At 42.4% G+C, this 13,332-nt stretch overlaps 1 protein-coding gene across 10 annotated transcripts; it reads left to right on the top strand.

The window, feature by feature from the left end:
- The first annotated feature begins 4,038 nt into the window (after window positions 1-4,038).
- brsk1a (BR serine/threonine kinase 1a) lies at window positions 4,039-13,100 on the top strand. Of its 10 annotated transcripts, XM_077626349.1 has the most exons (20): window positions 4,045-5,129; window positions 5,218-5,312; window positions 5,640-5,725; window positions 5,937-6,077; window positions 6,488-6,604; window positions 6,737-6,770; window positions 6,864-6,932; window positions 7,027-7,173; window positions 7,514-7,545; window positions 7,641-7,805; window positions 8,305-8,402; window positions 8,511-8,658; window positions 8,736-8,796; window positions 9,017-9,043; window positions 9,708-9,984; window positions 10,194-10,242; window positions 10,337-10,460; window positions 10,765-10,975; window positions 11,079-11,168; window positions 11,316-13,100. In XM_077626349.1, exons 1-20 carry the CDS (start codon window positions 5,045-5,047, stop codon window positions 11,525-11,527), a joined length of 2,268 nt encoding a protein of 755 aa, XP_077482475.1. In that variant the 5' UTR covers window positions 4,045-5,044; the 3' UTR covers window positions 11,528-13,100. The 10 variants fall into 10 exon arrangements, with proteins under 10 accessions (XP_077482473.1, XP_077482472.1, XP_077482474.1 ...); XM_077626347.1 differs by lacking the exon at window positions 9,017-9,043 and having other exon boundaries at window positions 4,039-5,129; window positions 9,348-9,984; window positions 10,722-10,975; window positions 11,284-11,432; XM_077626346.1 differs by lacking the exon at window positions 9,017-9,043 and having other exon boundaries at window positions 4,040-5,129; window positions 9,348-9,984; window positions 10,722-10,975; window positions 11,328-11,473.
- The last annotated feature ends 232 nt before the right edge of the window (window positions 13,101-13,332 follow it).

Raw genomic sequence — 13,332 nt, 5'->3', positions numbered from 1 at the left:
ACACTGGACAACACAAGGTAGCTCCAAAGTGTGAAATAAACACTACTTGGACCTAGACAAATTCATATTTTAATTGAATCTTAACAAAAGTTATAAATATTTCCCACAATAGGTTTAATGCACTGGTCCTAAGTAACAAAGTGCACTGAAAATATCATTACGACAGTATCACAGTTATTTCTTGGATTTGGAATGCACGTCTATTTGCAGGTCAAATGTGTGCCAGTAGATGGCAACACTGGAGCACAACTAAGTGTTGGATGGCCAAAACAATTGGAACACCTACACAACACAATTATTATAAAACGGACCTGCAAGTGTAGTCCTTTTCTGGACAAATATATGTATTTATAAATCTATTGTTCAATTTCAGTGATGGGCCATCAAACCTAAACATGACCAGAAGTTCCAACATTATATTTAGACCCTGCACTCCAATATTTCTTTCATGAAGTCGTTAATTTATTCCCACCAGTGTCATCTCCAAATTTCATAGTCTTCCAGATGGTTGCGTTGCTCCTAGCACATTAATGTAGATGTCACATTTTCTCTGTCCAATCATATTTCTGCCTCCATGTCCTGCCATGCCAATCTACTCGCCCAAGGCATTCCATAAAAATAATTTTGGTGGCCATTGTTACTTAAACTATGTTAATACTGGGACTATTTCTTTAACCAGTCTCCAGCGATCCATGCACATTTGTTTACTTTATTTGTCGAAGAACATTTCTAATATTGTATTTACATAATATTATTCACTCTTCATAGACTATGTGGCCTTTTTGTATAGTATTAAAGGTTTTAAGCATTAAATAATTAGACCCCACTAATAATTAGTACCCACTGAGGGCCAGAAAGCATTGTTAATGCCTTGAAACGGTGCAATGCAGTCTAACATTACTCACATATGTATTATAGGAAAAGAAAAATAGTTATTGCAACTAATGATTCAGTCCTGCAGCTAAAATAAAAATAGTATACATGATTTTGGAATATGAGTGTAACCTATTGTCAACTGAATAAAACTGATACAAGTAAATCATTCATAGTTTTCATGCTTTTAAGAAAAAGTGTCATTTAAAAAAGTAAATTTTATGTCACATTCAATGGTAATGCCAAGTTGTTGGTTCAACAAATGCTAAGCCAACAAATCCACTGTAATACAAAATCAGGATCTCCAGCCTCCTCTTCGAAAAAAGCCCCTCTGTCAGCTCCCCTGCCGAGACTATTTTAGATGCATTAGGGGGTCTTTGTAATGCACAATGCTTGCAAAAGGTCTGTTATCAGCATATTCATTAAGCAGACTCCCAAAACAAAAGAAGAGGAATTTAAGTATTTAACAATCCTTCAATTAAAGGGGTGGGATTACACATGCATGAGGATCAATAATACAAAAGACCTGCAAAAAATGGGAGATTAAATGTTAACGTTAGAAGTTTCAAGCAGCTATATAGATTCACTGGAAAGTCTGGGCACCCTTGTTCAACTGCCAGGTTTATTCCTCATAAAATAACGAACGACATACTCAGATTAACATTCAACTATTGTCCAAATAATCAAATCTGCTTTTTCAGCAGGGGTGTGTAGACTTTTTATATCCACTGTACTTTTTCCACTGTGGCCTGCTGCTACATGACACTGTCACATTTCAATCCACCCTCCCTCCCCACCTATTCCAAACTGTCTCTCCGTCTTTCGTGTCTCCTACAGCAGATGTGCATTTGACCGCAAACTCTTGCAAGCACGCTCCCGACACACTGCAGCTGTTCTGTCAACATGCCAGGCTCTGACGACGCTGCGCCGGCACCGTGCCAGGTTATCAAAGCGGACGCTGGCAACTGGTAAGTTAGGATAGATACAGAAATCAATTCAAGTACGTCTTTATAGCTTTGTATTTTTGTCTTTTGTAACAAAACACCTTGTGTTTAGAGTTCCATCATATAATATTAAGCATGAAAACCAATACCAAAAATCGTCGTCAGGAGTAGATGGTGAATTTACTCATTCGGGGTCCAAAGTTAACTTGTCACAGCAGGAACATTTGCACATTTACAATTGTTTTAATAAAATAGAAAAAAGTAAAAGACGTCAAACAAGAACAAAATGCAGCATTAGAGAGGATTTAAAAAAAACAAACACAAAGAAAAAAATTTGAAGATACTACTTATGTATACATACTGTATTTGTGGTCACAGTAACACACATGTTTACTCTGGTTTGTTACATAACAAAACTGTCTCGAGCCTTATTAAAAGGTTTAAAATAGTCTTTGACATGAACGACCTGTCCTGCGCATTCGAGGCTGCCGTTTCGTGTTACATCCACAAAAGGGGCTGGGGATATTCATTGCATGTGCACGTGCTGGGGTGATTAGTGGTGTACTGTTTACTCACGTGTTATCACTTTATTCACATAAAAGTATAGTACAGTACAGAAATAATCCTTGATGCAGATTTAGGGTCATATTAGAGATGATCCGATGCAAAGGCAAAGGTTGAGGCAGCATTTCAGGTGCTATCTATCCTGTGTGTTATTATATAGTGACAAATACAGAATGATGTATAACTCCAAAATGTTCGTAGTATGTAATTTGGATTTGTATTCAGTATCAGAGATAAGGGAGCAGTGGCGTGTAAAGACCTCCTAGATGCCTTCAATGCCTGTGCAAAGACCCTCTCTGAAGGATCGTGACACATGTACAGTAGGTAATATCTCTTTTTAATATGAAAATACACTTATGAAAGAATTGTGCTTGTGTCAGGGCATCCTGTGTACAATGTGTTTAGTGGAAGATAAATAAACCTTTATTGTTTCTTACTTTATTTTTATTATATAGTGTATTCATCTTGTGTAACATTTATTTTTCATTTAATGTTTTTTCTGACAGCTCTCAGGACAGGAGAATGTGGACTGAACCATCAGAAAAACTGCAGAGGGGTAGAAATGTCTTGTATTATGCTTTTCATGCAGCAGAATTTTGTAAATAGTGCTATTACTGTTTTATGATGATTGCCTGTCCATGCTATTAAATATTGTGAAAACGACCATATTATTATTTCTTTAATTAATCTGTCAGTGTCATGTGACTTATTGTATTATTTAATGCCCAAATGAGTATCATTTTGTATATATTGCTCTTAGTGTTTTTTCCCCGTGAAGATATGTGGTACAGAAAATTTAGATTTATACAATTTTTAGATTTCTCCAGGCCTTTTTAAGATAAAATATTTATACATATATGAATACGTACAAAGTCACATTATGTTATGTGAATTTTCTCTTAGGGGATTGATCCAACATCGTCAAATTCAGCATCATTGTTGAACCTGCTTGAAAATTCTGTAATTGTCTTTTTCCTGTTTCTATTTCAGCCGCATGCATGGCTGAGGCAAATCCTCCTGGCTGTGTGAGATTCACCCAGCTTGGCAGAGTTGAAACTAAGCTTTGGGGAATTATCCGCCCACGCAAAACATTTCAAATTGAGATCTTAGCACTTTCACTTTTGAGGCGAATTTCAAATTGTCCTACTTTTTCCTTTTTCTAGGAGAGTAACTGATTCTACCCAAACTACACAAAAGGTACACATTTCCAATGACACTATTATTGCCACTTGAAAGCTCCTTATGTTGTTATAATACTGTACACCAGAGGGCTTTGTAAGCAGCCAGTTTGTTTTCTTAATAGCATATAGCAGAAAAACTGTTATTTCTAACATATGTAAGAATTTCTGAAAGTCTTGGAAATGTTCCACTTTTTTTTTTTTACAGTTGTACATATACGATTAGGATTCTAACTTCAACCGTGGGATACATTTACCCATATTAAATCAAGCTGCCATAAAAACAGAGCTATAAATTGTACTCATTATTTTTTACAACTGTTTTTTAGCATTTTATCATGACAATGACCCATAAACATCGTCAAACGTCTTATTTTTTTGCACTGTCACTATTAGCAGATGTGCAACACCTCAGCATCCTCATTTTAATGCCCTCCCATTGGTTGCCTGTGGCGGCTGTTTATGACCTGGATGCGGGAGGAGGCGGAGGGCGGGGCCAGGCGCTTGGATGGAGCAGGACCCGGATGCTGATGCGAGTGATGCGAAGGGAGAGGAGAGAAAGAGAGGGAGAGAAAAAATATCGATTTACGGCAAGAAAACCGAAGGGAGTGTAATACTAGGAGGCCTTTAAACCCTGCACCAACTATCACCGAGCTCTAGTGCAGGAACCGAAGGGGTTTATTGCTAAATAGGGGACGTCTGCGTGTGCTTTTTTTGCACTTGCTTCGAGAAGATGTTGCTGTGATATCGGCTGGCTCCTAGCGGGGATGTAGAGGCAAGCGCTGGGCAAAGGGAGGACAGGGCAGGCGGGGGAAGGACTTCGAGACGACGCCGGAATGGCGGTCTTTACGCTGGATACGCGCTCCATCCACCTTTCGAGAGAATGAGGCATCCGTCGGACAAGGGTTACAAGCGTTTCTCGGTGGCCAACGACTCGAGGTGGTGTAGTTTATTTTGACAGGACGGCCGCTGGGTCAAGGCGCCGTAGCTAAAGCTAAAAACTAGCCTCGCTGCTGTGTGGGAGAGCGGCGGCGAGGCTACACTTAGCATGTCGTTGCACCTGTGAGGAGGAAAAAAAAGGCCCGACGAAGAGAGAAATTTCAAATTCACAACTCATCTGAGGATCTTTTGGCACGACTTTTAATGTCATAATTTAGAAATGTGTTTTTGATGAGCTTTTTTCACCCCCAAATGTGTTACTAGGTTGTAGTGATGCCAATAAGGTCATATTTTCTGATTGGTTTAGTTTGTCACGTTTATTGATTTTATTCCGGATTTCAAAGTTGTTGTTGTTTTCTATACTAAAGGGGCAGCAATGACTAAATAGTCAGGTTTAAATGGAGTATTTGAGCAAGATTCCTCTTTATTTGCTGAGCATCTTCAAAAGTGGGCACAGTGTACGCCACATTAACATCTGGATAAACTGTAAAAAATTACAGTAAAAGCAATAATCTTTTAGTCTAGTGTCTCTTAAGTAAGAGCAGGATGAGTAAAGAACTGTCTTTGAGTCAGTCCGCTCAATATGTCGGGCCTTATCGGCTGGAAAAAACACTGGGAAAGGGGCAAACAGGTGAGGAAATCATGATTAAAATATTTATGCTCCATTTAAAGAAAAAAACAACGCCATCCAAATGATTTACCTTTTAACTTGTCTTTAGGACTGGTTAAGCTCGGCATCCACTGCATCACCGGTCAAAAGGTGGCCATCAAAATCGTCAACAGAGAGAAGCTCTCTGAGTCAGTGTTGATGAAGGTATGCAAATTTCCTGTTCCTTTTTGCAATATTTTCCACTTTGGAAATAACATCAAGTTACAAGCACATAATGATATGAGTGGTGAGCATGCTGTGTCAATCTTGGCTCAGACATTCCAGGAGTGCATAGTATTTGGACTTTTCCCCTTTATGTCAACCTTTAGCCGTATCAAAGCATCTGCCAATATAAAAACAATATGCAGTGGTGTTACCTCAGTCAAAAAAAGTGTCAGTGTAGTTATTTTAGAGTGGTGCAGAACTGCACTGTAACAGTTTTACTAGTAGAATCATTCATAACCATCCAAAAATTTCTCTTGGTCTGAACAGGTTGAGAGGGAGATCGCCATCCTGAAACTAATTGAGCATCCGCACGTGTTGAAGCTGCACGATGTATATGAGAATAACAAGTACCTGTGAGTTCCCACCGCACAGTCAGACCATGCAAACACTTATGCTTGTTAAGTACTAACATATGTTATGAGACCGACACATATACTCTGCTGCTCGATGCACACTTTTAGTGTACAAAGTACACTTGCCCAGCTGAATGAGATTTGAGACAGGAGTATGGAATAATTTAGTTTTTAGAAGAATTATGAATAAATAGTAACTGTGCATCTACAGATATCTTGTGCTGGAACATGTATCAGGAGGGGAGCTGTTTGATTACCTGGTTAAGAAAGGCCGCCTCACTCCCAAGGAAGCCAGGAAGTTCTTCAGGCAGATCATCTCTGCTTTGGATTTCTGCCACAGTCACTCCATCTGGTTGGTTTTTACGTCCAAGCGCTTGTTCTTGCACTCCTTGGTTTCAGTAATTTCATTTGAGAACTCATACACCATTAACTCATAAAGTGCCCCATTAATGCAGTGATAACAATGTCCACTTGAGTAAAAAATGTTGTCTCGAACTATTAAAATGCAAATGTTTGATTCCTGTATTCATAGTAAAAGAAACTGTAAAAAATATATTGAGAACAAATTGCATAGTGATTTCATGCAATGATTTAATTGAAATGTATTGCAGTTTAAAAAAAAATGTTTCACCAAGTGTGGTAGCTGTACTGTTATTTATATATACATTTAGTAATAGTTCATTTGGGGATGCCACTTTTAAAAATTACACTCATAAATACATTTACACCCATTTAATGAGCATCACTTATGCACTGATGCAGCCACAGAGACCTGAAGCCTGAGAACTTGCTGCTGGATGAGAAAAACAACATCCGCATCGCTGACTTTGGTATGGCATCACTCCAGGTGGGTGACAGCCTGTTAGAGACCAGCTGCGGGTGAGTGCCTCTTTGTGTTAATCCACAAAAAACATATTTGAAATAACTCTGCCACATTATATATTACACTGCATCATTGCAAAGATGTCAAATTGTAGAAATGCTTCTAATGCCATTGTTCTCCTCTTTCAGATCCCCTCATTACGCCTGCCCTGAAGTCATACGGGTAAGTGGCCACATTTCACATTAAGGATAATCTGTCTTGTATGAGTCACATGATGTCTGTTTTTACAGTAAATGTTGATTTTTTGTCTGGCAGGGAGAAAAGTATGATGGAAGGAGAGCAGATGTATGGAGCTGCGGGGTCATTCTTTTTGCTCTGCTAGTGGTAATTATTATTGTCCGGGGAAAGAAGTGTTTGTGCTTTCGTATGACCCATTCTTTTTTGGAGGTGTCACTATTTTGCTCTTTGTCCTCGCCAGGGCGCCCTGCCGTTCGACCATGACAATTTACGTCAACTTCTGGAGAAAGTGAAGAGCGGCGTGTTCCACATGCCACATTTCATCCCGCCGGACTGCCAGTCCCTGCTCAAGGGCATGATCGAGGTCAACCCTGAAAAGCGCCTCACGGTATGCGATAGCCCTGCAGTTGACAATTAGACATCCACATCATTTTGACTGGGAGGGTTGGCGGTGAATGATTGCTGCAATCTCTTCCATACAAAATGAAATAGACATTTAACGCTGTAAATGTGGAAACATTTTTTAAATGCTTAAAAGTGCTGTTAAGACCATTGCACAAAGTCATATATATTATATTATAATATTTTCCTGGTATGATGTAATTCCATTGCACATTTGTAAATACAACTGTGAATTTTGCACTGAGGTTTGATTTGTATCAGCCAGAAAAATGGATGTTCTTCCTTACTTGACTATAAAATTCTAATCTTTCTTGTGTGTTGTACAGCTGGACACCATTCAGAAACATGCCTGGTATCTGTGAGTATATGTCACTTCTCTGTGGCACATAATGCTACCTTTAATCGCGCTCATACACAGTCTATGTCACATACTGGACATGTGAATGTCTCCAGGGGTGGCCGTAACGAGCCTTGTCCTGAGCAGCCTCCTCCCAGAAGAGTGTGCGTTAGTCAAATCCTATCCTTGACCGAGCTGGACCCAGATGTGTTGGAGAGCATGCACTCACTGGGCTGTTTCAGAGACCGCGTCAAGCTCACGCGTGATTTGCAATGTGAAGAGTAAGTCTTTACACTTTGGCCACCCCCACCTAAAATGTTCCTTTTGTTGGCCTGGTCCAAACTGATAGGTTAACTTTGGTTGAGCTTTAGCCAGAGCTTTAACTCATGGTTTATGGTGATTCTATTTCAGGGTTCCTTGTTTACAAGCACCTGCGATCTTTCTAATTTGTGGTTTTAATTCACACTGACGTTCTGTAGGCTTGAGGAATTTTTATAGACGACGAGAAACATGTTTATAGTGCTTTTCAAGCCGGCAAGAGAAAACGCTGACTGCCAAGCAGTCCAGCATAACAGCTGATTAAATGAAGCTGCTGAAGGGAGGACAAAATGATTGTTTGGACTCGGACACTTACGGTATTCCAAAAAGTTGAAAAGAAGTTTTTCATTTTGGAAAGTAAATCAAGTAGATTCAGCCTTGTTGACAGATTTGATTCATGAAAGCACAGTTGCTCATTTTAAAAGCTCCTGGTGTTATTTGTGTATTCAACAATTCCTTTAGGGAAAACCAGGAGAAGATGATTTATTACCTGCTACTGGACAGGAAGGAGCGTTACCCCAGCTATGAGGACGAGGATTTGCCCCAACGCAATGACGCTGGTCAGTCCTTAGGTGGCAGCGTAGCTTCACTCATGGGACGTTGACAGTGAAAATGAAGCGACAACCGAATTATGGATGCTTTCTCAACTTTTATTGGCCGATGTGCAGATCCTCCGAGGAAGCGCGTGGATTCCCCCATGCTGACGCGCCACGGTCGCTGCCGGCCAGAGAGGAAAAGCCTGGAGGTGCTGAGTGTCACAGAACAAGGCTCCCCCACGCCTCCTCGTCGTGCTCTAGACGCTGCCCACAGCCAGAGGTATGAAATTAAACTGCCTTGAAAATGTTTGTGATTATGTTGTTGCGTGAAAGTTTGCTGATTTTTCAATTTCTCAGGTCTCGCTCAGTGAGCGGAGCATCCACCGGGCTCTCCTCCAGCCCTCTCAGTAGTCCCAGGGTAAGACTCAGCTATTGCTTTTATACTTATGAGCAATGGCTGAATGCAATCGGGTAATATTTAACTTACTACTAAAACAGTAGCTAATTGGTTTTCAGGATATATTTTGCCGTAGATTTTTGTCAAAATGATCAATAACAACATTCAAAACTCATAACTCCCAGAAACATCCATTTATCCATCTCTTCTCATCATTTTTTTAACATGATAACAAATCAAGCTCCTCAGAATAAACCTCACGCGGCAGGTTCGTGTAACATTTTCACTTTTCTACTGTCATGCCACTTGTCTTTCGAATCCCGCATGAGCAACGCACACGAAAATTCCATAAAGCAAAGCCATCGTTGCACCTGACACCGTCCGCAATTTACCCCGTTGCTACCGCTAATGGACGTTTGGCCACACTTTGTCTTTCACTCGACACTTTCACTACTCACAAGATGCAGTCTTTGACCATGAAGCATGATATTCATTTCCATCCTTCTTTCTCCATGTTCCATCCCCTCTCTTTCTTGTTTTCCATTTGGCCCCAACAAAATCCCGCTCCCCAGTCCTACCAAAGCCCCATTTTCACTTTCAGCCAATCAGACGTCACTTCCGCCGCCACCTCCGCCACTCCTCAAACAAAGGAGCCCAAACAGGGAAGCACCACGACACCCCGCTGCGCACGGGCTCATGACAAGCCCAAAGCTTCCCCCAATGCAAAGACCCAGACCCTCCCCGCCAAGGGACCGGCCGAACGGCTTCACCTGCAGCCCATCAAATCCCTGCCTCTGCACAACCCATCCTCCCGCTCACCCTCACCCTCTCCGCTGCTCTCACCCATCCCTCGTTTCTTCTTCCCTTCGTGCTCTGTCCTAAAGTCGGTGACTAAGAGCTTGTACCCAAACTCTGCCCACTCTGTGCCGCAGGTCACTCCCCAGGGCTCTCCGTTGCCCACTCCCTTGGGTACCCCTGTCCACCACCCTCACCACCCTTCCTCTACCCCACCTTCCTCCTCCTCGTCCTCGTCCTCCTCGCGCGCAGAAGGGGGTGGTGGGGTGGGTTCCCTGTCTCTCACGCCGCCCTCCAGCCCCGGAGGGGGAAGCGGACTCGCGGCCAGCAGCTCTGCTCATTGGAGGACTCGCCTCAATTCGTTTAAGAACAACTTATTGGGCTCGCCGCGGTTCCATCGTCGCAAATTGCAAGGTGAATGGTTCTTTCTGTTCATATAAGTCGTACACTTAAAGGAAAATATGATGTTCACATATATGAACATTGAATCTTTGTTTTTTATGTTATTAAAATAAGACAAAAAGTCAATTAAAAATGTAAAGAATCAATAAATTAGGTATTTAGTAAGTATTCACAAATTCACAAAAAAATGTCCCAAACTGACTCCATAGTTTCTCTTTTAGTTCCAACATCAGAGGACATGTCGAGTTTAACTCCAGAATCCAGCCCCGAGTAAGTCATCATTTTTGCAATGCCAAGTTTTACTATCAAGTCCAAAGTCCTGCTCACTTTTTGAATGCTGACAAATGTTTTTCCCACTTCTCAGGCTGGCCAAGAAATCTTGGTTTGGAAACTTCATTGGCCTGGAGAAGGAGGAGCAAATCTTTGTGGTGATCAGAGACAAACCTCTGAGTTCTGTCAAAGCCGACATTGTTCACGCCTTCCTGTCTGTGAGTACCTGATGTGGCTTAACTATCACGCATATCAAAGGTCACAGGCTATCAGGAAGCATGTTCAAACTCACACATGTACTTTTTTCTTGTCTTTTTATATGTATGCTCATGATTTCAGTTCTGCTTACTCGCGGCACGCTGATGTATCACTTTGCTTTTGCCTACGGCTCACTCTTTCTCTCTTCTCCACACCCTCACCCTCACCTTTTGTCTCCCCTACACTCACGTCGGCCTCTCGTACCTCTCCCGCCTCGTAAGTCTGTCGGGCTCTCTGCTTCTTCTCTGTCTCCCCACCACGCAGATCCCGTCGCTCAGTCACAGCGTCATCTCCCAGACAAGCTTCAGGGCCGAATACAAGTCCTCCGGCGGCCCTTCCGTCTTCCAGAAGCCCGTCAAGTTCCAGGTGGATATTGCCTTCTCCGAGGGAGAGAGGGAGCGGGACAGAGAGAGGACCGAGAGGGAGGGAAGGAGGGAGACGGGAATATACAGCGTGACGTTCACCCTCATATCAGGCAAGTTGGATACGCAGAATCTTTTTCCCTTTTTTTTGGGTGTACTCACAAGTCCATTGCAGGACACATTGCAATCACAGCTTTTTAAAATCCGCATGCTCAGGTCCGAGTCGCAGGTTCAGACGAGTGGTGGAAACGATTCAAGCCCAGCTTCTCAGCTCCCATGATCAACCCCTGGTGCAAGCCTTATCTGGTGAGGTTGTGATCCATGTTTAACGCGTAGACAAAAGCAGGCATTCTTACATTACATAAAGTCTTACATTACCTTTTCGTCTGACGTTTTGACGTTAAATACGCATCACTCACAGTCGTAGGGTGACTTCCCTGTTCTCGTCTGCTGATCCCTTCCCAGACGAGAAGAACGGCCGACCCCACAGGACCCCCACCCGCCAAAATTCCAGGCGCTCAGAGGGTGGGGGCGACAGGTGCGAGTGGGGCGACCGAGCCGACGGCTCAGGCATAGGAGGCAGCGGGGGAGTTCTCCAGCGCAGAGGCTCGGCAAAGGAGAGAACCCGACTGCTGTCCACCAACGGAACCCAATCGCAACCGTAGGTTAGAAAGGAAAACCACACCGCAGGATGCCTGACCGAGCGACATCCACTCTCTTTGACTTCATCTTTAAGCATCCCCGCAAACCACAAGCTCCATCCTCAACGAGGTGCTTGGACGTTGAGCCCCCGCCCCATCATGCTTTTGTGTTTAACAATTGTCTCGAACCCTTCGGACAACCTGGATTCCAAAAGTTCCACCAGAGCGATGGAATCCCCCGTTTAATGAAGTGATAGTGAATGAGTAGTTTGGTGTCCCACCGTAGGTACAGCTTCTCCAAGTCAAACTAGGAATCTTGAAGTGCTAATGTGCATGCCAGTTAGCAAATCAGCCTGCTAAAGGATGCTGACAAGACCTGATAGCTAGCCTACCATAAGCATTGTACGACAGCATCTGATACCAAAAAGAATAAGGTGTATTGTGGCGGCTCTCCAGATGACACTGAAAAATTTCCCAGTGCGTGTTCATGTCAGTCTCAGGTGACATGCAACAAGTAGTCTTCACGGCTATTCCATATTTGAAAGACATCGACTAAGTCAGTGGCAGATTAAAACCTGATGCGAGCTGAACGAAAAGGTCCTGATCTTCTCAGGAAATCAGCATCCTACACGTGACTCAAAGAAAACCAACAAAGTAAGCTATGTAAGTGAATGTGAAAATTTATTTTTTTATTTCGCCGTTATTTATTTCCTTTTGAGGGCGTGCGCTGATCGCAGCAAGACGGCGGCAGTCAGTGCTGGAAAGTGGAAGCTGCCTCTTTATTTTACTTATTTATTTTGGCCCTTTAATTTCTCTTCAGAGACCAGATGAACTTATCCATTTGAGCTCCTGTTCCTCTGAGGAAAAATAATTTTGATTTCAACAGAAATCTCAACATGACTCTATGGAGAGACGAAAAAAAAAACACTATTTGTGACTATGTTCATGATCGTCATCACTGTTGTTTGTCCTTCATTGAAAGAGAATGACATTCGTGTGCAGCTTCAGACGGAAGCCTCCTTTTCACGTCAAGCTTTTCTCCTTGTCGTCGGCAGAGATGACACACGCGCCGATATGTTGGTGGTTTCACGGCTCACTGTGTCACATTCCTGGTTGACCTGGACTTTGTGAAGGGAACAGAAGCAAAGTGTCACACATCCTTGCCCCTCGCAATGTCATACAGTATTAGTACTCAACTTCTCTAATAGACTAGCTAATGCCCATCACCAGTCTTCCATACAGCACAATATGCAAAAAAGTGCAAGATATTGTCCAACCAAGTTCTCATGTATGCTTTTGGTTTACATATTTATTCAACTCTACCACATTCCTTTGCTTTATGGAACATTTGCCTATTTTTACCGTCGATATGAACTTTTCCATCGCATTACTTTCAGCACTTTTTAAATGTGAATGACTACGATAGCTGTACGGAGTAATCTTTGTTTTTCTGCTTTTTAATTCATCAAGGTTTTTGCTGGTATGTGTGGGAGATTGGTGGATGATGGGGGCGTAACAATGAGTTAATTGAACTTTTAAGACGCCGCACAGGGCCTGTGTGACAGATTAGCAACTAAACTCTTAACAGGCATGTCATTTTTCGTCACTTTGATCCGTTTGCTCACCCTCAATGTGTTGTGTAGCCCTCATCAGCACACGAGAAACCGCTTCACTGTGTGCGTTCACGTTATGATTGCTCACCATCGTCCAATTCATTTTTTCTCTTCTACACGCCACTTTCACCGTCAGTGACCCAACTGTGGCCAAGATTGTAAACTATTCTCCATCCATAAGGGTCAGTAGAATAAGGTGTTTGAAAAACAAATGTC

This window comes from Stigmatopora argus, chromosome 18 (assembly GCF_051989625.1).
Source record: "Stigmatopora argus isolate UIUO_Sarg chromosome 18, RoL_Sarg_1.0, whole genome shotgun sequence".
In the NCBI taxonomy this organism is placed as follows: Eukaryota; Metazoa; Chordata; class Actinopteri; order Syngnathiformes; family Syngnathidae; genus Stigmatopora; species Stigmatopora argus.
Note: the sequence above shows the minus strand (reverse complement) of the source record. Positions and strands in the feature narration are given on the sequence as shown.